The following is a 27636-nucleotide window of genomic DNA, read 5'->3' on the forward strand; positions in this document are numbered from 1 at the left end:
ATTCTTAAGCCAAATGTGAAAGTACCTTACATTGTGCCATTCTTTTGCAGAACATCTTCAACAGCTGACTAGAGAATCACAGAATAATTTAGGTTGGAAAAGACCTTTAAGATGATTGAGTCTAACCATTACCCAGCACTACCAAGTCCACCACTAAAACATGTCCCCAAGGACTACATCTACATGTCTTTTAAATACCTCCAAGGATGGTGATGCCATCACTTTCCTGGACAGCCTCTTCAAACGCTTTGACAACCCTTTTGGTGAAGATCTTCTGTTAGGAGTTACAAGGAATGCTTTGGCCTTAAGTATAAGAATCCACTATTCATAAAACAGTTACATTATGCTCTCTTTCATCTTCCTTCAAGTTAATCAATTCTAATTGATTAATCAATATTTGTGCTCTCTTATACTAATTCCCCAGGTACATGAGTGGCAATATGCCCAGAAATTGCTACTGATTATTTGTGAACAATATGTATAATTTATTACCTTTTATAAAAGGGTCAAGACCTATTTTAAATATTCTCTACAAGCATTAGCAGGGCAAAGCTCTCCAACATAAAATTTCCCTGAAAGAGAATAGATGATCTAATGCTGCTTCTGAATTTTTGCAAAAGACAGGATTCAACCTTAAAGTGCAAGGGCACGGCACAGATTTGACGGTACCAGTCCATTGAGCCACGTTGTTACTCTGATAAAAGGTTCCTTGGGTTTTTTAACTGCTGCCCTATTGGCCATAAAAGCCAAACCAAATAGCCTGTTGGTAATCACCCCAGCAAATTTTCCTCTTAAGAGACAAAGCCAACAGAACAACAACTCTGAATTGCATTGTAAAAAGGAAGAGTAGAAGGCTGCCTTGGACACTAGATGAGCTGCTGCTCCTGGTGACAAAACAGTTGTTAGGCTGAACAGAGAGAAATTTCAGTAATAGTGACTTAGGGCCTGTCCTAATGGTTCAAGACATTTGTTCACCATCTTGTTTTCTCCTTGCTGGCTTACACTAAGTGGAAGTGGAGGGGAAAGGGGGCATGGAGCTTCGGATTCCACTGCTAGTAATCTCCAGCATCTGGAGCACAAAGGAGGTTGTCGGGTAACATGCTCTGTGCATGCAGGTAGAATAAGCAGCCTGGCACACCATGGCAAACCTAGGAAAACAAAAGTAATATGGTTTCTGGCAATGGGGTAGCAGGCAACTGAGAAGAACAATAAATAATATTATGGTCTAAGAGAAAGAAGTTTTTCTGGGAAGAAAAACAGGAAGAGATGCTTTAGAAGAGGAATGAGTTAATTTAATATAGGTTACATTAACAGCATGGGGAGAAGAATACAAACATCTGAATAGACCTTCCTCTTCTAATTCACTCATCCACGTGGTTCTGCTTCTAGAATTTCTCAATTCTTTTCTGATCTGGTCCTCTAAAACTAGCCAAACACCTCCGCAAAACCTTTTTCCCCCATCTTGTTGCAAATGCATGTTTCAATCAATATTTTTCTCTTCAAGTAATTCTTTCAATACTGTTACACACTAGCTAAAACTGATATTGAGTAACAGCAACTAGATGGGAAGGCAAAAAGATTGCTAACATTGCTTTAGGGAATTTAAAAGAGTTGGCCTTTAAAACATAAGTGTGGCTCAAGGAAATGTACCAGAACTGCTGTACCTTTACACTACTATATTTTCAACCAAAGCCAATATGTGAAATATTGATATTTATAAATACTTTTGTGTAAGTTTACCTGTCTGATATTCAAAAAGTGCTATAGGTAAATGCAGGCTCAAGACAGTGTTGTGTGTAGTTGTCTCAAAGTCTGAAGGTTATCTTTTTCTCCTCTCTCTCATTTAGCCTCATGTTCAAATGTTTCTGCTGTTCTTTAATTTTATGTGATGGCTCTTGTCTGTTCAGATGATACCCTTATCTTATCCTTCCACTCAAATTACAATACAGTCTGTGAGGCTGGGATGAAGTTTTAAGAAAATGTGGACTCCACTGAGCATCATGTACTGAACACAATTCTGATCATGCTGTAAGACATTGTTATTCTGTATTTGAGAATGGTGTTTGACACCCTGCTAAAAGGCCATCAGGGAAAAGCCATTAAGTGCTTTACATTGTCTCTACCTCCATAACTGATCTCTGAAACAATGAATTTGATACACAGAACTATAGCAGAAAGAGGCCGAAGTTCAATGCAAGGAAAAAAAAAACGAAACAGTGGGAGTGGGTGATGCTATCAATACAAAGCTTGACTTCTGTTCCAGAGACTTGAGCTTTAGCAGCTGAAGATGTTATCTCTCTCCGAGATGAAGGAGGTTTTTTTCTAATACACCACTCTGCAAACTGCAGCCGCTCTCATGCTGCAGGGTGGAGAAGCAGAGGTGAGGAAGAGAGCTGGCATAGGAACATTTAAATTACTGCAACTACAGTGGCAGAGCCCTTGAGTCACTGCATAGAAGGAGAACAAGAAGGAGGAGTGGGAGAAGTCCCCTGAGGACTACAGATCCCGGCTCCACAGGAGCACGCCAGACTTAAGAAGGCTATATTTTAATACCCTTGCTGTCTTCAGAGCTCAGTAGTTTTCCAATGTCTTTTATGAGTAAAATTATTATAATGAAAAACTCTTCTACAAAAATTATCTTATTCCACTTCCCAGAATGCTGTCTGTAAAGAATTTCAAGCAGGAGGAAGTGTTCTTAATCCACTGGACAACCTGAGCAAAGGTGGGTGAACAAGACTTTGGAGATCCCAGGAGCGGATTTCAAGGCTTTGGATTGCAGAGATCCACAGGGGATCTAAGGAAGCTAAGAAGTCTTCTGCTAAACGCCTGGAACAGGCTATGGGAACTCTTAGCAATTACAAGTAACTGATTCAGAAGCAAAACCTAAAAAAAAAAATGTTCAAAACATCAGTATTGAGACAGCAAGCACAGTCCTGAGAAGACCTTCACAAACAGGAAGTAACCCCTCAATATTTCTTGGAAGAATCCATCCCTGGAAAAAGTCTGTCAAGTGTCCACACTGGACACTGTGTCTACACAACGTTACAATAGCTGATTTGATGCCAACAGATCCCTATCCTGCAGACCAAGTGGCTGATGACTATTTAGATAGAAGATCTAGTTCTTGCTATAAGGGCAAGCAGATCCCATCCAGAGGACAGATACTGTAAGCACTATTAACATCACAGTAGGTTCTAGGAGTACACGATAATCCACTGGGTCACAGGGCTCGTAAGAGAGAGGTGCTCAGAGACTAACCAAGAGAGGCCATTGGCAGACTAATGTAGGGGTGGTCCAGCCAAGTGGAAGCCAGGACACAGGAACAATAAGGAAAATATATAATAAAGCAATTTCACATCCAGAGCAGACGCCCACAAACAACTTTGTATCCCTGAAGCCATTCAGAAAAATAATTCAGGAGTAGAAGGGGTATCATGCATGACTTCAGCTTGAACAAGTATAGTGGAACAGCTGATTAACTACCTATTAAACAGATAGCATGATGGAATTAGGAAATCTTCTGTGTTAGGATTCCTAGTGTCCCAACAATGCACATGTATTATTAGCACCCATGTTGAGACTTCTGGTGCCCTCCTATAATGCTGACTCCAGGGTTCTGCAATTGTGGGAGTTTGTGGCTCACTGCCCTCCTCAGGGCTTCTCTGGGAAGAGGTACCTGGGGTCAGGGCTCAGCCTTTATGCAGACAGAATCAGGAGCTGGAAACCTGCAGCACAGATTAATGTCATTCTATGTAAGAGCACCTGATTTCCAAACAGAGCTGCAGACTGGCCTTTCCATTAGCTCCTTCTTGAATCAAATTTTAAACTTTCTGTTCTAATAATTAAAACTCTACATAATTATTTTCATTTCCGCCATGCTCCCTCCCCTGACAGCATCAAATCAATTCCTTTGAGAAAGCATTTGGTATGCTGTGAGTCATCCCAACCTCAGTAGGCATGTTTTGATTGATACAATCACCTTTTCCCTTAAACAATCCTGTGCCCCTTTTTTTGGTAGCATTATCACCTTTGTCTGATCCAGATCACTCATTCAGTTCATTTAAGCTTTCATAAAAGCCCATAGTTATTCTTATAGGCAATAGAAGGAAATTATTTGCATAGAATAAGGTTATCTGAAGCTTTTTTATGCTATCTGCATTAAGTGAAATAATAATGTAAACACTTCGCTGTTGCCTTTCTCTTTCCCCCTATTTTATAACTCACTTGTTCAATTACATCCAGACTTAAACTGTAGGCTTTAGGTGTAATTTTCTGTTTTGGGGGAGCACTCAGCACCTTTTGGATGCTAAAAAGTAGCTAGTAGAGACAACTTAAACATTCCAGTTAACTGATGCATTTATACACATCAATGTACAGCAAGATTTAAAATAAGAAAATACAACATTTTACAGTCATAATAATGCATAGATTCATATTAATGTACTTCAAGATTATCATCTATGGTGGTGAACAGAAGACTATATGATGTATCAATTATAAAAATGTAATTTCTGGAATTTATGAAACAGTCAAGAAAGCATATGTAAGAGCTTACAAAAGTAAAATCTGTAAATTTCTGTTCAAAAGCTCGAGAATTAATTCTTAGCAGCACTGCTAAATGCTGTTCATTACAAAGAATTTCTTACCGGGTCTAAGTTCTTAAAAAGAAGAATGTCCTTGCACGCCTCCTGCAGTCTGTTTCTTTGATCATCTGTTTTGGGGTGAATAATCTGAGGGATGTAAGACAAAAACTCTTAAGGTGGTTATCATATAGCAGCACTAGCTGAAGGACTGAGCTAATTCAGCTATGCATTTTACACAATATTTTGGCCATGCTTCATAACACTTTCATTTCAGAACCTTCAGGATTTGAATAAACACTCAATGATAACATGGTATCACCACACCACTAGCAAATGTGACACTGCTGTATTTAAGCTTACAAGATCTTTACACCTGTAGAATCCACTTCATTTCTGCAAGCCATTCTGGATACTTTTATCTACACTATAGTTACATAAACATTACTCTACTACTCTCTGATCGTATTTGGGGCATGTATGTTTTAGAAAAAGCACCACTGTTATATTCAGTCATTTGCCACGACTACTTCCTAAAGAGTGTTTTGTGAAATAGTATATGTGTAGAATTCATATCAGAAATTTCACAGAGTAAACAACAGACGTGACACTATCTGAGCGAGCCAGAGATTTACTAAATTACCAATGTGCGGTTCATGTGAGTATCAATCAAGTTGCTCAACTCATATGCTTCAAAAGATATGCTAAGTATAGCTGTGATAGTATAGGGTAACCTTTTTGACAGTGTTACAAACCAGAAATTAGGTAGAACATAAACAATTAAACTTCTCTTGAAAGTCATGCTATTTCATCTTAAAAGCTAAATAAATGTGTTTCAAAGGGTGACACAAACAAAACAAACACAGTTCATTAGTTATTGCATTTAACACCTAAAAATCTTAGCAATTTTATAGTTTACCTTATGAAAAATACTAGAATATTGAGGAAACTACTGCAAGATTGTGAGGACACCAAATAAGTGTTTTGAGGAGCAGGTGCTCTCTACGTAAATATAATTGCACAAAAATGTTTCCTTAACCACATATCACATGTTTGGTAATTTAGAATAATGCATCAGGTCCTACATGGGTGACTATAATCAGATTTTTTAAATGTTCCTTTAACACAAAAACCCAAGAGCTTACTAAAGTATACTATAATAAGGATGCCTTTGGAAAGGAATGATAATGGTAGTTGCATTTTTATTCCTAAATTTGATGCCCAAGACTTGAAAAAGTAAGTATTTGTCTCTAAGCATTAAGTACCCTAGATTCTGCGTCGTCCTCTTCCTCATCAGGATTGTAAGCTTCTGCACACACTGAAATAAAAAAAAAAGTATAATCTTAATTCAAATTACAATACTGTTTCACAAGATTTACAGAACAGAAAATGCATTGTGTGGCACAGGAATAATATGCAGTAATGTAATACACTCAATAGAGAAGATACAGCTGAGAGGGTCCATAGCAGGTCAACTCCAAACTGCGTGTGAAACAAAACTACATTTGTATAATTTTTGGACATGTTTTCCCTGGTTTGAAAGACCTCTAATATAAGTTTCTCACCTAACCTCTCCTAAATGATCTTACCTTACTATCAGAATTTTTTTCTGATGTCTAAGTTAATTATTTCATGTTAGAATTCAAGCTATCCATATAGGATGGAGAGATTACATAATTCCCTTCATCTGTGTAGGTTCAAGGTGGTTTGGGGTGTGTTTCTTTGGTTGGTTGGCTGGCTCAAGCTATTTTACTGGGAGTTTTTTGCATACTTGAAAACTTTTCACTCCTTCCTACCTTTCACTTTTTAGGCTAAATAATTTTGGTTCTTCAGCTTTTTCCTTACAAGGCACGTTTTTCAGCTCTCTAACTCTCCTTATTGCCATTCCCCAAACTCCATCCACTTAGCCCTCTTCATTGAAATGTGATGCTCAAATCTAGACCCAGTATTTGAACAGAGCAGAGCACTGAGTATAACACATGAATTACTCTGCATATTTTGCAGGCTGTATGACTATTTCATCCATCATGCCTTCCTTACAACAGGTTGACTACATTTACTCATGTAATATTTATGACATATATAATTTTCAATACTTAAGCACTGCTTAACCATCTGTCCGGTGCCTGTATAAGGCTGTTCTGTCCAAGTGCAGTACCATGCACTTAGGCTTGTTAAATATTACCTTATTTTCAAAGCCATTTCAAGATCATTTTCAATTCTAATCCTGTTACCTGGCATCCTTCCAATCCCTTCTCAACTTTGTGACAACTGCAAATTTAATAAGCATATTCTCTAAAACATAATCCAGATTATTACTGAAAAAACAGAATAGTGTCTAAAAAAACCTCTTGCGGAATATGGACGATTGAAACAGCAGTAGCTGCTTGGGGTTTACCTTATCCAACCAGTTTTGCAGCTATATGCCATGCAACTTACATTGAGACACTGCTTCATGTTCCTTAGCTTGTTTATAGGCAGTCTTATAAAACAGCATTCAGAAGTTTCTTAAAATGAAAATGTAGGACACTCGCTCCTTTTCTTTTATCCACAAGTTTTAATTTCTTGTTACAGGGTATTAGATAGTTCCAACAAATCCATGTTGATTGCTATCTGTTACCTTCCTCCAGGCATTTACAAAATGAATATTTGTCTGTAATTTTTCTAGGAACAAAATGATCTATAAACCTATGATAGGCATATTCTCTCCATAGCTCCCCCATCCTTTTAAAAATGAGTTTTTCTATTTTTCTGGGAGGGTTTTCACACTTATTTTTCTTCTTCAGATTCTTAATGGCTATTGCTAACAGGGCTGAGACTAATTTAGACAATTCTTCCATTTTCCAAGTATAGTGTGTCTGAGGCACAGCTAACTTGGGAACACCTAACACATAAGTTACTGTCTGATTTTTCCTTTCTCTGTTCTAGGCTGTTTTCCATATACTCTAGTGGAAACTGATGTGCTTTTGTTAAGCAGCAGAGCAACACCTTCCTGGAACATGCTCTTACCAGAAATATACTTCCAGAACAATTTCTGTTACTCCTCACGTACTTACTACTACACAATCTTTTCTTGTTCATATTTTTTGGTCTTGGCTTCTTTGATGTGTTTTGGTTTGTTGGTTTTTTTTTTCTCTACATCTTTTTCTATTCTTTTGTACTTGTTCTGAATAATCCAAACTGGTTTTAATTTAGTGCATGGTTCCTTCTTGTGCTTGATATAAATGAAGTGCTTAATATTAGACATATTTATTTTACTATGCTTTTTGTCCTTCTCCTGTCCTGTCTCGGTTTGCATTTTTTCTCTTTATAATTTTTCTTTGAGGAACAAACAATTCTTTAATTTCTTTTCTCCAAACTCCTTTCCAAAGAGATTATGCCCACAGTCCTCTCATACCCCCTTGAAACCTGTTGTTCTGACTCTTTTACCTCATTTCCTCCCTGAAATCTGTGACTCCTGTCATCACAGGGTAACTCACTCAACCTGCCTTTTCTCTTCCCATTCTTACAACAGCTTCTCCCTTAGAGTTGGTATCAAATATAATAGCTTCCCTTTTGATTGCTTTTCCCACCATCTCAAACTTGGGTTTTAAGTGCACTGCAAAACATGTTGGGCAGTTGGTATTCTCCTTTATTGGCCTCCAGCAGATGACTGATTGATTTAAATCCCTCACTATCACCATCTCCCGTACCCTGACAATAGCAAATACCCTGATCCATCTGATCTCTTCGGTGGTCTGTGCAATGCCTGTGTAACAACGGAGCCCATGAGCTTTTCCCCTGTTAGTATTACTCAGAGCATTGGCATGTCTAACTCCCTCTATGGTTGGGTCACAGAACAAGTGTCTGAACCAAAACATGCAACAGCCTCTCCCTCCTCCCTGTCCTCTAACCATGTCTTTCCTATGCTAGTTCAGCCACAGTGTTGTTCATGGATTGAGATTTGGTGTCCTCTCGTTTATTCCCCATACTTCCTATATTATTATACAAACAACTTATGAAGTAGTGACCTGGTAGACGCATTAACCTTCTCATTACCATACCCAATTAAGATGATTTCATGGTAAAGCATATCATCACATGTATTATACACACTCCCACAGGAAGTTCTGGTCCTCACTGTATCATGCACTCAGCTAAAATGTCACCTTTATAAAACTTGACATCTTCAAAAACATGGAGAAATTTGACAGAAGTCCCTCTGGAACTGACTGAAAGATTCTTATGCAGTTTACTAGGAACTGGATTTGGTCCCAAATAATTTCAAATGCCCACAAAAGGAAGTCTGCAATCTCTTGAACAACTATAGTACTTTACCTCTACATAAACAAAATTCCTACCAACTATTTAATGGTACTGTAGTTACTACAATCTTGTCAGAAATAAACTTTCGGGGATTTTATTTAAATAGCAACAATAATAACATCCCAAGTAACCACCATATAAGCACCAGGTAAGCACCTTTGTTTCACCTGGTATCAGACTCTGTGCCCTAGTGCACATATGTGTATACGGGAGCCAACAAATCTGTGTCATAGTACAGTGTGCTGCTGGGTGTACGAATAGTCTGTCTCAACTTGATGTACAGGTACATCCTTACCTCTGATAAAACCTCTACATAGAAAAAGTTATACAAACCAGGGGAATTTAATTTAATAGCTTTGATATTGTTATCCCAGAACTGATAGGTCTCAGAGGGCCTGGCTAAACACTTAACAGTCTTTCAGACCGCACAAAGGAAACCGAATTTAGCCACATCCATGCCCATCCTGATTCATCTTATCAGTCCCTTTCACATAGCCTGAAGCAGGATCAGTCCAGAAACAGAGTGTGTTCCTGAGCTATTCTGTGTCAGTTTGTGTCTCTGCTCTAAGGTCACTCTTCTCTGCTAGCAACTCATTTCAGTCAATCTCATTAGCTACTATCAGCAGGTGCCTTCATTAAATATTTCTTCTCTATCACTGGTTACAGACAATGTATTTAAGAACTGCAGTTTCTTGTGCTAGTGCCCATATGCCCAGATTCTAAAAGGATTCTTTTTATCATCTGTGATAAGAAACTTAACACTTCTGGTTACAAATCCATATTTAATTTTGCCTAGGCTTATCTTTTTGCGATAAACAGGGATGCATCTTTCATTAGAGTCACAACTTAAAAATTATACCAATGCTGTGGATCTGCTGTTTTACGGCATTTCCTTTCCTTCATTGCTTATTTCAGTAACATTAATTTCTAAGTGCATGCCACTAGATGTCTCATGGAAAAGCTTGATACATTTTATTTTGATTCTTAAAATACAGCCTCTGACATTACTATGGTGCACTGAATTTCATGACATGAACACTGGGGTTTGGCACACAAGAATCCCACTGACATAAACCATCTAAAGCTAAGTGAGATGCCTCTTAGGCAAACATCCACATCTGCACAAGTCATCTGGATTTCAACTACAGTCAATGCAGAGAAACCAGCACGTTTACGAAGAGATTTATATGATCTGTATTACATGTCCAGATTAGATGAGATTAATTAAAAATGTGACTAATTGGCTGAGATAAATACTATCCCTCTTGAGATGAGTCCTAGTAGTTACAACAAGCTGCAAGACTGGTTTTCCCCACTTCTCCATTTAGCATATATTTCCTGGAAAACAAAGAATTTCATCATATGATGATGCTGACAGGTTGTTCATGTGATAGCACACCTTCTGTATTTATTTCGTATATTCTGTGGTCCCCATCTCTTTTGTCTAAGCCTTGACTGGCACCACAGACATTAATGATTCTGAACCATTGCATTGCTGGTGGCTGCAATACTCAGTGTGTTCAATATTTTATTTTTCTACCTCTCTAGCTCATTCCACACTCCCAACAGTACCTGGTGACTTTATCACACTCAAATGTCCTGCCACATTTTGCTACAAGTCACTGCTGAATGCAATACTGACATCATTGCTCAAAAAGCAGTCCTAATACTGTTCTTAGGGACCTATTTCATCCCATGCAGAATTATGGCATTAACAAATAGTGACACAAACACTGTACATATTTCTCCATTGGTTGCCAAGCTCAACTAAGTGAAATTATTTTTATTTGCTTTTTCCAGGTGAGGGTTACATTTCACATATATCCATCCAAGATGGATATAAACACAAACAAGCCCAAATACATCAACGCAAAGCATTTGTAGGAAAAAATCTGAACTGTCAAAAGGCAGCGCATTATGAAAATACACATGCACTGAAATCTGCACACAGCTCAAGATGGATTGCTTTGTCAGCAAGAAGAGGTAAGCTTTTAGAATTTCTAACTCATCACTCCAAGTGATGAGTGGTTTTCAGCTGGTAAATATGTGTTATATTCAAAATCAGCAACACAGTCACTTCAGACATGAATGAATTCTAAAATGAAAATTAACATGCAGTTAGTAATTGTAAGATCACAAAACATGTTAGTCAGGCTCTCTCTATTGCCTTGATGTATCAGGAAATAAGGTTATCAATACATAAATGAATGTAAATTCACATATAATTACTGAATATTTTATTATACTCAAAACATGGCAGGAAAAATAGTCAATATGTGTGTACCCTTTCCAAAGTACAGAACCTCTGAGTTGTATTAGAAAGAATTTCTCAAGAGAAGAAGAGCTGTGGAAACATTTTTTCATCCTATTCAGGGCAAATCAAGACCACAGTTTTGCCAGCATGACTATCAGGGTAGAGCATGAAAATAGACCACCTCTACCTGCTGTAGCTACACCAGCATGTCTTACATCTCTACAAACATCCCTAACTATGACAGCTATGCCCATCCCCTCATACAGCAAAAACGCCACTTCCCCAGTTTAACTCTATGAGAATTGCTAAGGTGACTTAATGGCAGTGTGAGATTTTTTCCAGTTTGTTGGGATTTACTTCTTCTGTATGAGAAACACGGTGCACAGAGACTCCTTGCACGGCAGATAGTAGTTTCAAACTAGACTAAACAAATACTACTGGATCTCCAAAGTTTCTGTGTCAGAAACCCATTTTTTTAACATCTCACCAGTTCCTACCACTACAGGAGGAACTAGGAAGAGAGCCCCAGCCCCCAAAATCCCAATTCCATAATTAGTTTTTATTTAAACAAAAGCAACCCTCTGGGGTGATGGCAATGAGAAATAACCAGTTGTTGTCTCTGACGATTGCAACTATCAAGTACTATATTATTTCTATTTTCCTGGTTTTGACTGGACCACATGGAAGATGAAATTGAAGAGCTGTAAGTAAACGTAAGGACTGAAGAACATCCCAGAGAAAGGAGATCAACTTTCTCCTCTATCTGAGCATACAATAAGATGAGGTATAATTTATCTGATTCCACATATGATATAATAAGGCAATACTAACTGACTCTGCTGCTGAGACCCACCATTTGTACAAAACCCTGGACAAATTCCAAGAAGTTTACTTTAAATACAAGCTCATTTGGAACAAATCAGGATCGGTGGGGCTATCATTTCCCATGATACTGTCAGAAAGAAGGAGCCTACTCCTGATGGGGTCACTATACTGAAACTTTATCCAGGCATAATTAGGTGAATACACAGAATGCCTAATACTTTGCAATTCTGTGTCATTATTCTTTTAGACATAGAACATTTACATCACAAACATTACCCAAATTGGAATAAAAGTATTCATACTCAGAAAAAAAAGGTCTGGCAAACACAGAGACATGCATATTCTAGGGATTTCCTCACATGCAATAAACTAAAATTGAAGAAATTCCCCTCCAATCTACCAGACTTAGGGGGTAACAACTTTTGAGTGGTCGACTACCTAGCACAAATCACTAAGTGCTCAGAATACCAGTGTAAAAATCCAGAGCTGGATAAAATCCAGGCAGCTTGTTTCTTCTTAATTATCAAGAAGGTGGTCTTCAGTTCATTAGGCAGGAATTGATTGAATCAGAGTCTTGGGAGCACTGCCAAGGCAGTCTGTGTCAGGATCAGCTGCTCATGCAGGACAGTTCCACTCTTGCTTTCAGTGCACAGACTCAAATTCTCCAAAGACTGCCTCATAGTCATAGTCATGAACACCCACCAAGCACCAGGCTTGTGCTCAGCGCTATGCAGCTCTGTGGCAAAACCTTTGCCAGAGCTAGAAGACCTTGCTCAGGCTGCACTACATGCTTGAAAGAAATCAAAAGACTCACACAATCAACTTTTCTACAGCATTTTCTCTTGGCCATCTGCTACCAATGCTATTTCTAATGAGCAGAACCATAAGCTATTTCCTTCAGCATTTCTAAATAACATGAAGTGTCTAATATAATACGTAGCATCTTGAATGAGGTCCGTGCCAATAGTGAGTCACAAAGCCTCCCAAGGATTCTGCGTTCAAAAGTCCGCATGGGTTTATTCATATTTCACCAATCCTCTCGCCAAAGCAGGAATTCCATCAAGATGGTACTGATCACTATGAAAGCCCATTTGAAGAAACATGACAGCCCACACAAGACATTTTTTGATAACTATCCCTGTTAAGTTATTCTTGTGTGGGCAACCTTTGCACAAGTTCCCTAAAACTATTTGGTATGTAAAAGTGAAAATTCAGATGTATTAGACAACAGTACCTTTTTCTACTTCAGAGTCCAAAGCACTCTGCATCACAGGTAGCACGCTCACTGCTGGGTCAAAGATGCACACTCTGCCCTGAAATCATAGGGGTTTGAATCACTAAATAGGTTCCTTCACAGAAACTGTCTATTCAAACTTCAGCACAAGGAGCTAAAAGACTTTCCTATTTTTAAATAGGGCACCAGAAAGGACCTTTAACAGAATTTCCCTAAGGACTTGCATAGTACTCAGTCCTCTTTCTAGTCCTATTTCAGTTCTTTCCATAATCGTGTAATTTGTCAAGATGGAGCTAAAAAAAACCAGCCAGGCTTCTGGCTGATGGTAGGAGACAGTTTCACTTGGCATCTCAGGACGTGCTTGATTTCATCTGTCTGGCTGGTGAAAACCAGCACAAACACACATTACAGTGTCCAGAACACTGCAGGTAGTTATTAAACAATAAAATCATTACAAAAGTAAGATGTACTTGCACTAGAAAACTTTGCCAGTATACACCATGGACTATAGTACTTACTCTATAAGCTTTCCCAATATAGCACATGGAGTAGCAAAACATATAGCAACATATTGTACTCTGATGTTGACTCGTATAACCTTCTGTTCCCATTCTCATACAAGTCCCAGCAGTTCACAGTGCTACAGTGTGTTATTTGGGATGTAGCTAAAATATGCATAAATATTTGACAAAGTATGAGCAGACACAGAGCTCTTTGCATACATTTCAACTTTATATTTGCTAATACTACAGAATAGAAACAGAAATGCACCCAGCTCTTCCTGCCATATTTAGCACTTCAGACATCAATTGCAGGTATGTTTTCTTATTGAACAGTCAGCATTAGGATGATATCAGTGTCTACATTATTTTCCCACCAGAAAAGTCATGCCTTACTTACAATCTGAGCAAATATAAAATGCAGCTATTAAGAAAACATATTCTGAACAATGAAATGTAATCTTTTTGCTATTTTGTAACCCATTTCAAGTGGGTTAAAAATGAAAACTGTGTGCAGAAACCAATTCACAAACCTAGCACGGTAAAACATTAAGTAATCAATAGAGCAGAACAAAAGAATAGAAAATGGGGGGAAAAAGTACAAGTTGAGAGAAAAGCCAGAAAAGGAAGTACTCAAATTCTGGCGTTATGAGAAGACATTGATGGACAAATGTAAGAATCAGTAAGACATAGGACACTGTGGGTAGAAAGAACTAAGAATTATTGGGGGAAAAGAAAAAAAAATCTAAAATCATAGAAGTAATTTAAGTTTATCTGGACAAGTTTTGGTAGCTGGGGGGGCCTGCAGGGGTGCCTTCTGTGAGAAGCTGCCAGAAGCTTTCCCATGTCTGGATGGAGCCAATGCCAGCCGGCTACAAGATGGACCCACCACCAGCCAAGGCTGAGCCCATCAGCGGCAGTGGTAGCACCTCTGGGATAATGGATTTAAGAAGGGGAAAGAACCTGCTGTGAAACAGCAGCCAGAAGAGAGGAGTGAAAATACATGAGAAAATCTGTGTTACAGATCTGCAAAGAGTTATGAAACAAAAAGGTGGTGGTTGTTTTAAGGAACCACATATTATGGCTTTTATATGCTGGTGTTTAAAGACTAACACAAGATCTTGATATGCCATAGGAAGGATATAGTGAGGGAAAGAAAATTATTAGGAGTGACACACAAGGAAAATAATTACTGGTGACTGGACATGTAAAGATATGAGAATATTCATGAAAGTAGAAAAAATTTAGATTAAGGGCAGGCAGCAGAAGGGAGAGTAGAGACAAGGTCAAAACTATTGACTGACAAGCTTGTCTCAGTGTCCTGCCAGCGGACTGAACTGATTTGACCAAGACAAGGTGAAAAACCTACCAATAGCAGGTATTACAGTATGGTAGTATGGTATATAGCACGATTGATATAGTCTGATCAATCATCCAGCAAAATGGGGAAGGTAGAGATAATACCAAATCTGGAATACTCCTATGAACCTCTGGGATGATATCTAAGGCATAAATGCAAGCGTTCCTCAGAGGCACATGTCAAAGCCTGTGATCCCACATACGGGGTAGACTTGGTTTGGGCAGCTAAGGGAGCGCAAAATTCAATCTCAGGCAAAATTCAATCAACAGGCTTCACAGAATACCCTGCATCTATATGGCATTCAGAATAGCAAGCTGAGAATAGGCACCAAAAAAGAGGTGGAATTATCCTTTTAAAAGAATGGCTGCTATAGCAAAGTTACCTTTGGTTTTCACAGCTATGGGACCAAGGGAAGGAAGCTTGAATCTACCTTTCCCATTTTCCAGAACTGCCCTACATTCTACATTACAAAGTACTCTGTAAGGAGATGCTTCTCAGTCTTCCTTGGCCCAGGCTGCTAGGCAAAATGAAACAAGGGAATAAGCTAATGGAACTTGTCTCCTGGAATTTTATTGTGCTGATTTTAGGTGGCTTTGGTCAAATGGGTAAGTCATGCTCACATAATCCTCTATAAGAAATATGATAAACCAAACTTACTAAAGAGGTTCCAGATATAACAGGAAGACAGGTAGACAAAAACATTATGGAAAATATTTCTGCCAAGTTTTGAAATGGTTGATTTTGAACATCTGTTTTCTCAACAATTCCAGAAAATTAATTTAAGACTTTTTGCTGACAGGATTCTTTTCAGAGAGACAAAGGAAGTTCAGAAGACAAATAAAAACTATAAAATAATATATATGCTCTTTTACTTTTTTGTAGTCAAAATATAAACTGCTGTAATGAAATAATACTGGTAACTACATACTGAGGTAAGAAAGCAAGCACCCACATAGCAATCAGTACATGCTCACCTGCATTTGTAATGATGCAGACAACTATAACAAGCCAAAAGATGGCCTACAAATATTATAATTTCAAGAACAGGGACTGTAATCATCCTGAGAACACAGATTACTACATTTATATTCCTTAATAATACAAGTTGTCCATAACTGTGTGACTACTTATCAATCAGAACAAGAAAGAAGGCACTGAGGTCTCACAGAAGTGATCTTTTCCTAAAAGGTAAGAAACATCAAGCCTCCACTCCTTCAGCTAACAACCTGTCACTACTTGAAACTATATTTCTCAGAAAGTCCTTAATCAATGGTAAATACAGGCAGTGCACTCTAATGATTAAAAAAAAAAAATGCATTTTTTATTTTCAGCTTTCTAAACACCCTCCACCCCTCCCACACATATGCATTTGGTACCATTATGAACTAAATACTACTGTATTCAAAAGACTAAATGGATCTAAACACACTGATCAATCTTTTTCCTGCATACTGTAAAGCCAGATTTATTTCTTTTTCTGTCTGTAGATATTGCAGACATCCACAGTGCTGTTTCATTCCCTTGTCTTCTACTATTACAGGAAGACACAAAAAGGCTGGATGAGGTGTCATCAACACACATAGGATGCTCCAAGATATATTATGCTGGTCACCACCACTTAACTCCATTTTCTCAGTACCTACTTAAAACTACATGGCACTTGAAGAAAAGATGAACCCAGGAAAAAATTAACATATGTATGTAGAAGAAGTTCACTGATGAACACAATATGACCTCAAACAGCATCAGACTTGCAAGAGACAGTTGGTTTCAATTTCCCAGTCTACTCCATACCTAAATGACTGTGATGACAAAAGCATCCTTGTCCACCTGCAGCTGACCAAGAAAGATAGTGCTTTTTTCACTAGAAGAAGAAAGGACTAAACTGCATGAATGGCCTCCTCACTTCAGCAACAAATCTCTAATAACTACAGCACATTATCTTGGAAAAAGCTGGCCACATCTCCACAAATACTTTGCTGCTATATTTCCGCCCCTGTTCCAGTATTCTCCATTTTCTGCAGAGTTCCTTGTTTTACACAAACCTCAACCCCTAATCTCTTGCCTTAATACACAGGATCTCCACTGGGACCAGCTCTTGCATTCCCCTGCACAACCATGGCCTAGCACCGTTTCAGCAGAAAAGGAAACTGTCAGACAACAGAAGAAAGCTCACAAATGCACATACAGCAAATTTCTCAGCAATTGAATCCACATCAGAAAACCTCTGAACAAAAGTGGACTTGCCATTTTGAAAACGAAACATAAAATTCTAAGCTAGTTTCCTTTGGTCAACCCTGCATGCAAAACAGATCCACACGTGAATTATTCTTACTGAATGGAAGGAAGGAAAGATTTTTATTTCTATTTTTACTTCATGAGAGGAGAGACAATAACATATATCTCCTCTGTAAACTACAATTAATTCCTTTAAATGTGGAGGGGGGGGAATAAAAACCCTAATGTGAGCCAGATACGTCACATTTACTGAAACCAATATCCTTGGAAATCACGTATCCCAGGTAACCACTTTTCAGAACGGCTCCTAGAGTTACAGCACAAATTAAACAAAGAGTTAATATCTCACTTTGCCAGGTGCTAGAATTCAGGCTTACAGTGAAGTCTTTTTCTCCCAGAAAATGAAGTACCTACAGCTGCTTTTCAGCAACAACTCTGTTAAATATCAAAGAATAAATGAACCCTTAGGGTGAGACACAGTGACATCCAGCTTCTTTAGCCAAAACAGTTATTTGTAACAGAATGTTCTTTTAGGGATCAAACTTAGAGGGAATGATCAAGGCCATAGAGAAAGATGAAGGAACCCCAAGGAAATTATATTCCTTTATAAATGCCCTGTGTCTAAGTAGCAGTGCTAAAGAACTTCTTGATTTAATTTGTATACAGTTCCCTTCACACTTCTAGAAATTTCAGGTTTAATGATCAAATAATCATTTCATATAAAAGTTACCAAGATAACAGCACAGCTAGGAGATAACAAAAATATCCCTGTTGAATGAACCAGACTGCTGAGGTACCCACTGCTGGTATGCTAAATAAAGTTATTCTAATTCTAAAGAAAGAGAAAACAATAAAAAGCAATAAAAATTAAAACTGCTGCAAGTAAACAGTTCCAGGCTTGGACTGCTGTAATAAATGAATTTGAAGGTACTACACCTGGTGTAACCATTTACGCATCAACATGGGTTTTTTTGCACTCTCAGGGGCCTTTCAGTGCACAACCGGTAAAGCAAAAGTAACATTATTTACAACTAGTTGAAGCTCTCGAAGTTGCACAACACACACAAGTCAGTGTATAGATCATTCAAGTTTGGTGAACAATTTTCATCTTAGATTACCCTCAGAAGAAGCACGTGCACCCAAACATCTCTCATTCTCCTCCTGAGCCCTGCAACAGCACAGCCTGGAAATCCCCTGCTCAGGGAGCTGCTCCCCTGGAATGGCCCTGGAGGTCCTGGTGGGCAGCTGCTGACCACGAGCCAGCAGTGCCCCAGCAGCAAGGAGGACCAGCTTCCTCCTGGGCTACAGAAACAGGACAAGTGATCATCCCTCTACTCACTAGACCACATCTGCAATACTGGATCCAATTTGGGGGCCTCCAATAAAGGAAAGACACTAAGAAATTGTAACGAGCTCAGCAGAGGGTCGCCAGGATGGTCAAGCACTTGCTGTGCAACCAGAGTCTGAGGAGGCAGGTTTGCTCAGCCTGGAGAAGAGACAACTTTGCAGTGTCTGACAGCAGCCTGGCAGTACCTATGGGGTGGTCCCTAATTCTCTGCACACTGGTGCATAGTAGAAAGATGATAGGCAAAGGCATGAGTTGAAAAAAAGAGAGTTTCAGGCTGGATATATGTGAAACTTTTCATCATGAGGCCAGTTTGGTGGTGGAGCTGGCTGCCCAGAGAGGTTGTGCAGTCTCTCTCAGTCCTTGGAAGTTTTCAAGAACCAGCCCTCACTGACCTAGTCTGATTTAAAAACTGGCCTGCTTTGATCTGGAGGTTGGACCAGAGACTTCCTGAAGTCCCTTCCAACCTGAATTATTCTAGCATCCAAAAGAATTCCATCATGGGGAAATTATCTTTTTTTACTTTGAGTCCACAAGTATTATCTGTAGTTTCAAGTCATTTCCCTGATGCCATTCATTACCTGGCAAAAGCTACCTTAACAGTTTTCCAAACCAGCAACTACAGGAACCTCTTTAGAGTATGTCACAGTGAAGCTCAAGGCTCTTTTGTTATCACTAAGTGAAGGACACATTTGATGTCACTGTTCTTGAAGACAGGTGAAAAAACTGCAGACATTTCCTGTCAGATTTTGGCCTCATCCTCTCACATGGAAAGTGTTGCAGAACCTAGAGAATAGTGACCTGCTTGTTGTGTAGATTTATCAGACTACAGCGAAACTAGAACTGGAAGTAAAATCTAGTGTGAAATATCAGAAAAATTCAGCACATCACTTGTCACAGGAGACATGGAAACTGAGTAGTTGACCAGAAGGTAAACCATAAGATTCTCAGTTACTATAAACGAGACTTTCATGTTCTAACGTCAACAACTAATGATACAAGGCTTGATTTCCAAATGCTTGCCTTCAGAACCAGATGCACAAAGCAAAATCAATAATATGAAGAAACTGAAAAGTCTGAATAATAATGGGATGTACAGAAGCATGATCATTAAAATATGGAAATAATATTTCCACCAGCATGCTGGTGGAAACTGCAGGAACTGTAGAGAGCCAAATGCATAAAAGACAAAAATGGTATCGATTGTAGCTCAGAGCACATTACTGTTGTTTATGTCCCAATTCCCCTAATATTAGAGGGACCAAAGTTCAACACTGTTTTAAGGTAAAGAAACTTTTTCTGTGTAGGTCATTTGAAATTATTATTTTCACAGAATCACAGAATCAATAAGGTTGGAAAAGACTTCTGAGATCAAGTCCAACACTTCACTGATCACCACCTTGTCAACTAGACCATGGCACTATTGAACACCTCCAGGGATGGTGACTCCACCTCCCTAGCCAGTCTGTTCCAATGCTTAACAACTCTTTCTGGAAATAAATTCCTCCTGATGTCCAATCCCAACCTTCCCAGCATGGCTTAAGACTATGTCCTCTTGTCCTGTCACTGGTTGCCTGGGAGAAGAGACCCACCCCCACCTGAATACAACCTCCTGTCAGGCAGGTGTAGAAAGTGATAAGGTCACCCCTGAGCCTCCTTTTCTCCAGGCTAAACAATCCCATCCCCCTCAGCCACTTCTCATAGGACTCACCCTCTAAAACCTTCACCAGCTTTGCTGCCCTTCCCTGGATACGCTCCAGCACCTCAATGTATTTCTTGTAGTGAGGGGCCCAGAACTGAACACAGGAGTCGAGGTGGGACCTCACCAGTGCTGAGTACAGGGGAATGATCACCTACCTCCCTGGTCCTGCTGGCCACACTATTCCTGATACAGGCCAGCGTGCCACTGGCCTTCTTGGCCACCTGGGCACACTGCTGGCTCATGTTCAGCCGGCTGTTGACCAGCATCCCCAGGTCCATTTCCACTGGCCCATTTTCCAACCACTCCTACCCAAGCCTGTTAGTCAGAGAAAACTGGATTAAGACAACACAAGCTCTCCATAAGCTGCCATCTTTCAGAACAAAGAGTCTGATAAATTGCAAGTTAGAATCACAATGATGAAAATAAACACATACTTTTTGTTGTTTCTTTGTTTTTCAGATGGCCAGGCATTTAACATCATCAGGAATGAACAAACTACTTCAGAGCACAGAAAGTCCACATTCAAAAAACTATGATTTTTCTTCAGCAATTCTACAGACAGTAAAATGGTAAAAGATGGCATTTCTCCTAAGAAAGTCAACAGATTTCAGAATGACCTTATTACTGGAGAGCAACACCAGACCTGCAGACAACTGATGTAAAATACCCATGGAGTCTCCATATGTTTCAACTACAGAAATCTTAAGCTAACCTTCCACTCACCTGAACATAATCTGACAAGAACGTTGGCCACTGTAGTACATTAAACACTCTCCTTTCCAGCATGAGGTGGAGAACACCCAGGCAGAGCCACTGTCTCCAGAGAACATAGGGGAAAAAAATGGCTGAGGTCACACTCTGAAGTGATATAGAAATGTCTACCTACTTAGCAATTCAGCAGTAGACCTGAGGCATCCAGTACTACTGCTGGTTGAATTAAAACCAGAAAAGACTGAGTCCTCAGTATTTGCGTCAAGAATGCAATAATCCAACAGTGAGTGACCACTACGTCCCTCAAAATACCCACAGTTGCTTTTCTCTCTTCTAAAATAAGATGCATTTCCAAATGACCAACACCACCCACCACAGAAATGCCCGAGAGAACATTAATTTACATATCCACATTCGCATCCTGAGGACTATCACAGCTCTGAGGTCTAACATTATTTCTGTTGTAAAGGTATCAATGTTGAGGCTCAGAGAACCGTAGTACTACAACAAGTTAAACTCACTTTCCTGAACTTTATTGAACAAAGAGCTGTGTGTTCCTACTGAGAACAAAGTGTCACTTCCACAGAGGTACCCCTCAAGCAGTACCAAGGGATCTGACAAAGCTGTAAATCACATAGTTGCTGAACTGGAGAAAGATGATATAAGCTTAAAGTATAATATTTGGTAAGCCAATATATACATATAAATAAGCCTTATATATATATATATATATATACATATATAAGGTGTATATTTGGTAAGCCAGTGCTATGAAGTCAGTGGCAACATGCAAGCTTCATCCATGTCACAAGACTTAGTGGAAACTCCATGGGCCCCACCAGTCTCTTCTTAATCAAGACAAGTCTGGAGAAAGATACCTCCTTGAGGAGTCATCTTAGGAACTGCATCCCAATCAGTTTGGGCCCAGAGGTGCACAAAGCAGTGCTTGTCCCTTGCAGTGACCAAGAGGTTCACCAAAACCTCAGACACCTGAACCAGGTGAGGCCTTTGTGGCTTTCTCAGCTCCACTTCTGTGCAACACAGGCACCAGATCTCTTCCCTTGCTTAATTTAAAAGAACAGAAAATAGAGCACTTATCAGGAACACATCACTTTCTAAGCAATAAAAATACTTCTATGGATCAGAGATGGAATTCAAACCTCTCAAGTTCCACAGCAATAGACGAATTATAAAGACATTACTGCTTTAAACAAAGAGAACAGGATCTACCACGCAGAAGAAAATCTGCCTAAGCAGAAAGCGGTTCATCTCTGCTGTCACCACTGAAAATCTAATGACTTAGAAAAGGCACAGTGTAAGAGGGAAGATAAAATTCAGTGAGCTGTTAATGAAACAAAATTTTAAGATCTTCCTGATCATATAAACCCATTCATAACTTGTCAGTATACTACACTGACCTTTGAAAATTATAAATTAAAAAATATCAGTCAAGCCTTCATAGAAAAACGTATAAATATTACCACAGGTTTCAGTGGGCACAGGAGAAGACTCTCAGAATAATTTTAAGGCCCTCATGAAGTTAAATATCATTAACATAATACACCCATATGGATGAAGGTAATGACAGTAGGACTATATAAGAATTAGAGACACCAAGTAAAAGCACTTTACAGACAGCATGGGTAGCCCGTGGGACACAGAGAATGGCACATATACCATGAAGAGAGCCTCTGCTCCCTCATGCTGGTGTGTCTGTCCCCTGTAGTCCCCAGCCATTCCTTATATCTGCAATAATATAATAAAACGAATAGACATAACAGGGTCCTTCAAGACCTGAAAGAAGATGGGAGCACACGGTTCTGGGTCTCCACTCCCTTACCCACGTACCACCCAACAACTCCGTCACTTTAAGTTCTCCATTGTGAAGAACAATCTTCTGAAGTTTAAAGACCATAAAGATGTGGTACAAAATGCTTATGTTTAACAGAGTTTCAAGAAGGTAGGGGATCTTAGCTAAATGGATTACAGCTACAGACTTTTGTTCCAATCTGTTTTGTAATGTTTATCACTGTAACAATATATTGTGATACGCACAAAAGAGATAGTGTGAATAAGATTGGATTTCTGAAAGAAGAAAATATCGGAAGACATGAAAGTAAAAAGAACCCTCAAAAGCCTAAAAAAAAAGTTTTCTAGTGTCTAGTGTGATTGTGTGCAAAAGGAAATTAAAATTCTAACCTATATTTCCCAGTATGCATGTTAGAAGGTAAAGAGATACAGCAGACAGTTCCCAAAATATGTCTATGTTGTACCAACTAAAGGATCAATGGCTCAACTTGAAAACAGAATTGTAAGTCTTCACTGGACACAATCCTCCACAAAAATAAGAGGACAACATGGAGCAAACAGTCACGCAAATCTCATTTCAAAATAAAAACAGAACACAAAATAAAAACATAGGTTTTTATTTTTAAAAAACCCTAAAGTTCTTATACTAAACATTTCTTTATTAGAGAAAGAAGTGTACATGTGTCATGGTTTGAGATAGTCCCGAAATCCAATTCACTAGTTCCATCCCCCCTCCCACATCTCAACCTAATGTGAGATGGGCTTTTCCAGACAAAACACACCAGACTCAAAGTGGGGGAAAGGGAATATATTACAATGACTATACAAATAAATACCATATCACATTATACACTCGATCACAAACTATCTCTACCATGACATATAGTATTTACAGTGGATCAGGTCTCCTCTCCCCTCCAAATAAAAGTCCAGGAGGGAAAGAAGGACAGATCCCTTCCAGTCTTTAAGCAGCAGCATCTTCTGAGGCAGCAGTCTGTCTGTCTTCTCCACATGCAGCAGCTGATAGCTGGCTTTCTGCCAGCACTCAACGAGGGAGGTATCAAACTCCCCCGGCCCCATCGCCTCACAACCGAGGGGTCTTCCGTGGGCTTCATAACCCCAGACAAGGTCGTATCACCACGGTCATATCACGAAGACACAGGGGGGTCTCCGTGACGGTCTGGTATCTTTTGCAGGAGACTCAAGCTCCTTCTTGCAGGGCCTTTGTGCCACTGCCTCTCAGGCTGCCACCATGGCAGCAGTGCAAGGGGGGGGAGCCAAGGTCAACTCCCCCCGCATTCCATCTGGCCGTCCCGGTCCAGCTCCTGGGACGCTCTGAGCTTCTCAGTTCCTCTCTCTCTGGTGCTGCATGTCTAAAACTCTTCTCCTAAATAGGAGTCCATGTCCCTCTTCTCCAAGAGGGTCTCCAAGGGAGTTTTGGGGAATCTGGTATCAGTCTTACCCCAAACTCTTTCTCTCAGCTGCTGGCTCTCTTTCTCCTGGCTCTGTCTTCCAGGAGTCTTCTCTGCGGTGCTGCATGTTTCTGTTGCTTCTTGGTCTTATCTCTGGCTCTCTGCCACCGTTTCTCTGGCCAGTCCCGGCTGCTGCTCTGCGCCCATGGAGAAAACACTCTCCCAGCATAACTACAGGCACCCAGCCCAGCTTTATGCTGTTCCAGGTCCCTGCAGCCCCCCGCTGGGGGCTGGGAGGGGGCCAGAGGCCCCGAGGGGCTCAGAGCCCCTACCTCGTGGCTCACAACATGGCCACCTCTCCTCAACAACCAAAAACTACCACTCATCTCTTCCGGTCTGGTTGTGAGATGTTGACATTTCTGCAGGAGCGCCCATTGGACAGAATTTCAAAACTTCCAAGGGTTTCCACCCCTTGGGGTCTACCACTTTTCAGCCTCTGGGGAAAATCAAAGTCCAAACCACTACAACATGTATATCCCTGATGGCTGGTAACAATTTGCATCTATTAATCCAGCCAGCCCAGTGTTACATTATTCCCTTCTGTTCAGCCATTTACGTATGCTCTACCCACTTGCCTCAGTGTGCAATTCATAACCTAATCATTAAAGTGTGTTGATTTTATCTTAGGAAGGAAGGACCATGGTAGTTTTAACTTTGCAGTCATTAAACCAACGCAAGGAAGAAAAATGGAGAGGTTTCATTAAAAAGGAGTATTCATTAAAAATGGCAACATGGGGATGTAAATGCAGAGTTCCTGCCGGCACCACTTGTGTGATAAATGCACTAAGAAATCCAGTCGTTGGGTGTGATTGCAACCAGCCTATAAATAGACACAATACTAATTGCTCATATAAATAATGTCTTTGCAAATGATCCCTCAGTCATATCGTGTTCTGATTAAAGAGCCCTGTATGAAAAGTGTGAACTGAATAGAAATGCCCCTGAAATTTGCTTCCTCTTTTGGACAATACAACCACTTGCAACCTCAACCTCCAGGCAACCGAGCACCTTCATTCTCATTGAAATCGGTGGGACATACTTAGCACTTTTAAAAAATAAGGTCTAGTCCTGAATACAAAGGTTTAATAACTTTTCTAATAGAAAACGTAATTCACAATCAGTCAGTTTTAACTTTTGGTAAAAAAGTTTATTTTCTACTTAATAATTCAAACTTAATGCAAAGCTTTTAACAACAGATTTTAAAGCTATTTTGTCACATATGCAGTCATTAAACTAAAAATCACCTAACACTGAAACTGATTTTGCTTCAGCCTTGAAAATGTTGCAGATATTGAAAGAATGACATTATGGCCAGAGGTGAACCACAAAATATTATATCCTAAAAATTATCTCCCAGAAATTTATAGGTATGTCAGATATATGGCTATCACTGGCATTTTTCAGTAACCAAAATTATGTAAGCCCAGTTGCTTAAAGAATCACAGAATTATTAAGGTTGGAAAAGACCTCCAAGATCATCAAGTCCAACCTTTGACCGAATTCCACCATGCCCACTAAACACATCACAGTGTGCCACGTCTACTCATTTTTTGAACACTTCCAGGGATAGTGACTCCACCACTTCCCTGAGCAGCCTGTTCCAATGCTTAACCACTCTTTCAGTGAAGAAATTTTTCCTAATATCCAATCTAAACCTTCCCACTGCAACTTGAGACCATTTTCTCTTATCCTGTCACCTGTTACCCGGGAGAAGAGCCCAACCCCCACTGTGTCACAACCTTCTTTTCTCCAGGCTAAACAATCCTAGTTCCCTCAGGTGCTCCAACTCTTCCACCAGCTTTGTTTACTTTCTCTGGACATGCTTCAGCACCTCAATGTCCTTCTTGTAGTGAGAGGACCAAAACTGAACACTGGTGCAGCCTCGCCAATGTTGAGTACAGGAGGAAAGAGCTTTAATAGAATAAAAACATTCTGTAACTTCATAAAGTTCTACTTTTTGGGGAATCTAAGGCTGGCACATTCACTCTACAAAAAATGCAAGTCAAACCAAGCATTTCAAACAAGCAAACAAGTGTGCACACACAGCCACAAAAATGGCATAATTTACTATTAAACAGATAGAAGAGACGCAAAAGCTGTGTGTGAGCACAAGCATTTGAGCATGCACACACGTATTAGTCCTCTCTCTTCTCCGTACACTCTCTTCCATCCACAGACACATTCTATAGTATTTAGAGACTGCTATGGGCTGACCATCAACCCAGGTCAAGACCTCTCTGTTCCATGTATGCTCTGATGCTAGATGGGCAGAAGGCCACTATTCTGAAAATCTAAAACAAAGTAATTTTTTTTATTTTCTTTTCTCTTTGAGGCCAATATTTTAGCCCATTCCAGGCACATCATTCACAATTGTTTAGAGTAATTACACAGATTATTTAATTTCTAACTTTTTATTTATTCAAGACATCAAGATACCATTTATACATTCCAGGATGTCATGACCAGTTGAATGTCCTTGTGAATTCAATGAAGTGCTTTATGTGTAAATTTGTCAGTAGAGCTTTTTGGTTTTTGTCAGGTGACAGTAATATGGGGTCAGAGCATTCACAGGAATGAACTTATTCCTGTTACTTTAAATCTACAGTTTCTTGACCATTATACAGTCAAGTTCTGTGCAGAAGGTTTTAAGCAACTGGCATCCAGAGTCAGGTGTGAGGATACCATGAGCTGAACCCATCAGCAAGCACAGAGTATTAGCATAGCAATATACATGGTTAACACCTCTGTCAGACCGCAGCAAACCAGCCTCTAATCGCAGGCAGTCTTTGTCTCCTTTATGCAGCACAGCTTTTATGTCATCATGCATTTTAATCATCTTTCCCTTTTGAATCCAGGTTCTCTGCAGAGATGGGAATTTCGTGCACAGTGCTGGCAATGAGGATGTCTCACACCCAACAAGCACTGCTGCTGGGCACTTGGTGGTAGGCGTACCACAAAGAATTTGAAATCCCATTTAATGTGTTCTTTTTGACTGCATCAAACATAGGCTTCCTACTCCTCTCTTACAGGCCCTTATTAACCTGGTGTATCAGCTACTGTCACACTGTGTTACTCCTCCCTGTCTCTGCTTTGCTACTGTGACAGCTGCGTGATCACAGTTCTCCAACAGTCCTTTAAGTATTTTTCCTCACCATGTTTTATACATGGATTGTGCTTCTTGAGATCCATAAGAATTGTACCACTTTCCCTTCCTTGTTCTTGCAGAAGACCAGTTTCCTGGATGGCATATGAAAGAAACCAACTGGGTTGGTCTAATAAGCCCCATACATATTAGGATGAA

General features: G+C 39.7%; 1 protein-coding gene across 1 annotated transcript in view; it reads right to left on the bottom strand.

Annotated features, from left to right (window-relative positions):
• The window catches only part of PRKAR2B (protein kinase cAMP-dependent type II regulatory subunit beta), an 85855-nt gene that overhangs the window by 11983 nt on the left and 46236 nt on the right, over positions 1–27636 (bottom strand). The window contains exons 3-4 of the mRNA XM_064656322.1: positions 5846–5898; positions 4647–4730 (exon numbers count right to left, since the gene is read on the bottom strand). Coding sequence (XP_064512392.1) covers positions 4647–4730; positions 5846–5898 — 137 coding nt within the window. The remainder of the gene's footprint in view (positions 1–4646; positions 4731–5845; positions 5899–27636) is intronic.

Source organism: Pseudopipra pipra, chromosome 5 (assembly GCF_036250125.1).
Source record: "Pseudopipra pipra isolate bDixPip1 chromosome 5, bDixPip1.hap1, whole genome shotgun sequence".
Lineage (NCBI taxonomy): Eukaryota > Metazoa > Chordata > Aves > Passeriformes > Pipridae > Pseudopipra > Pseudopipra pipra.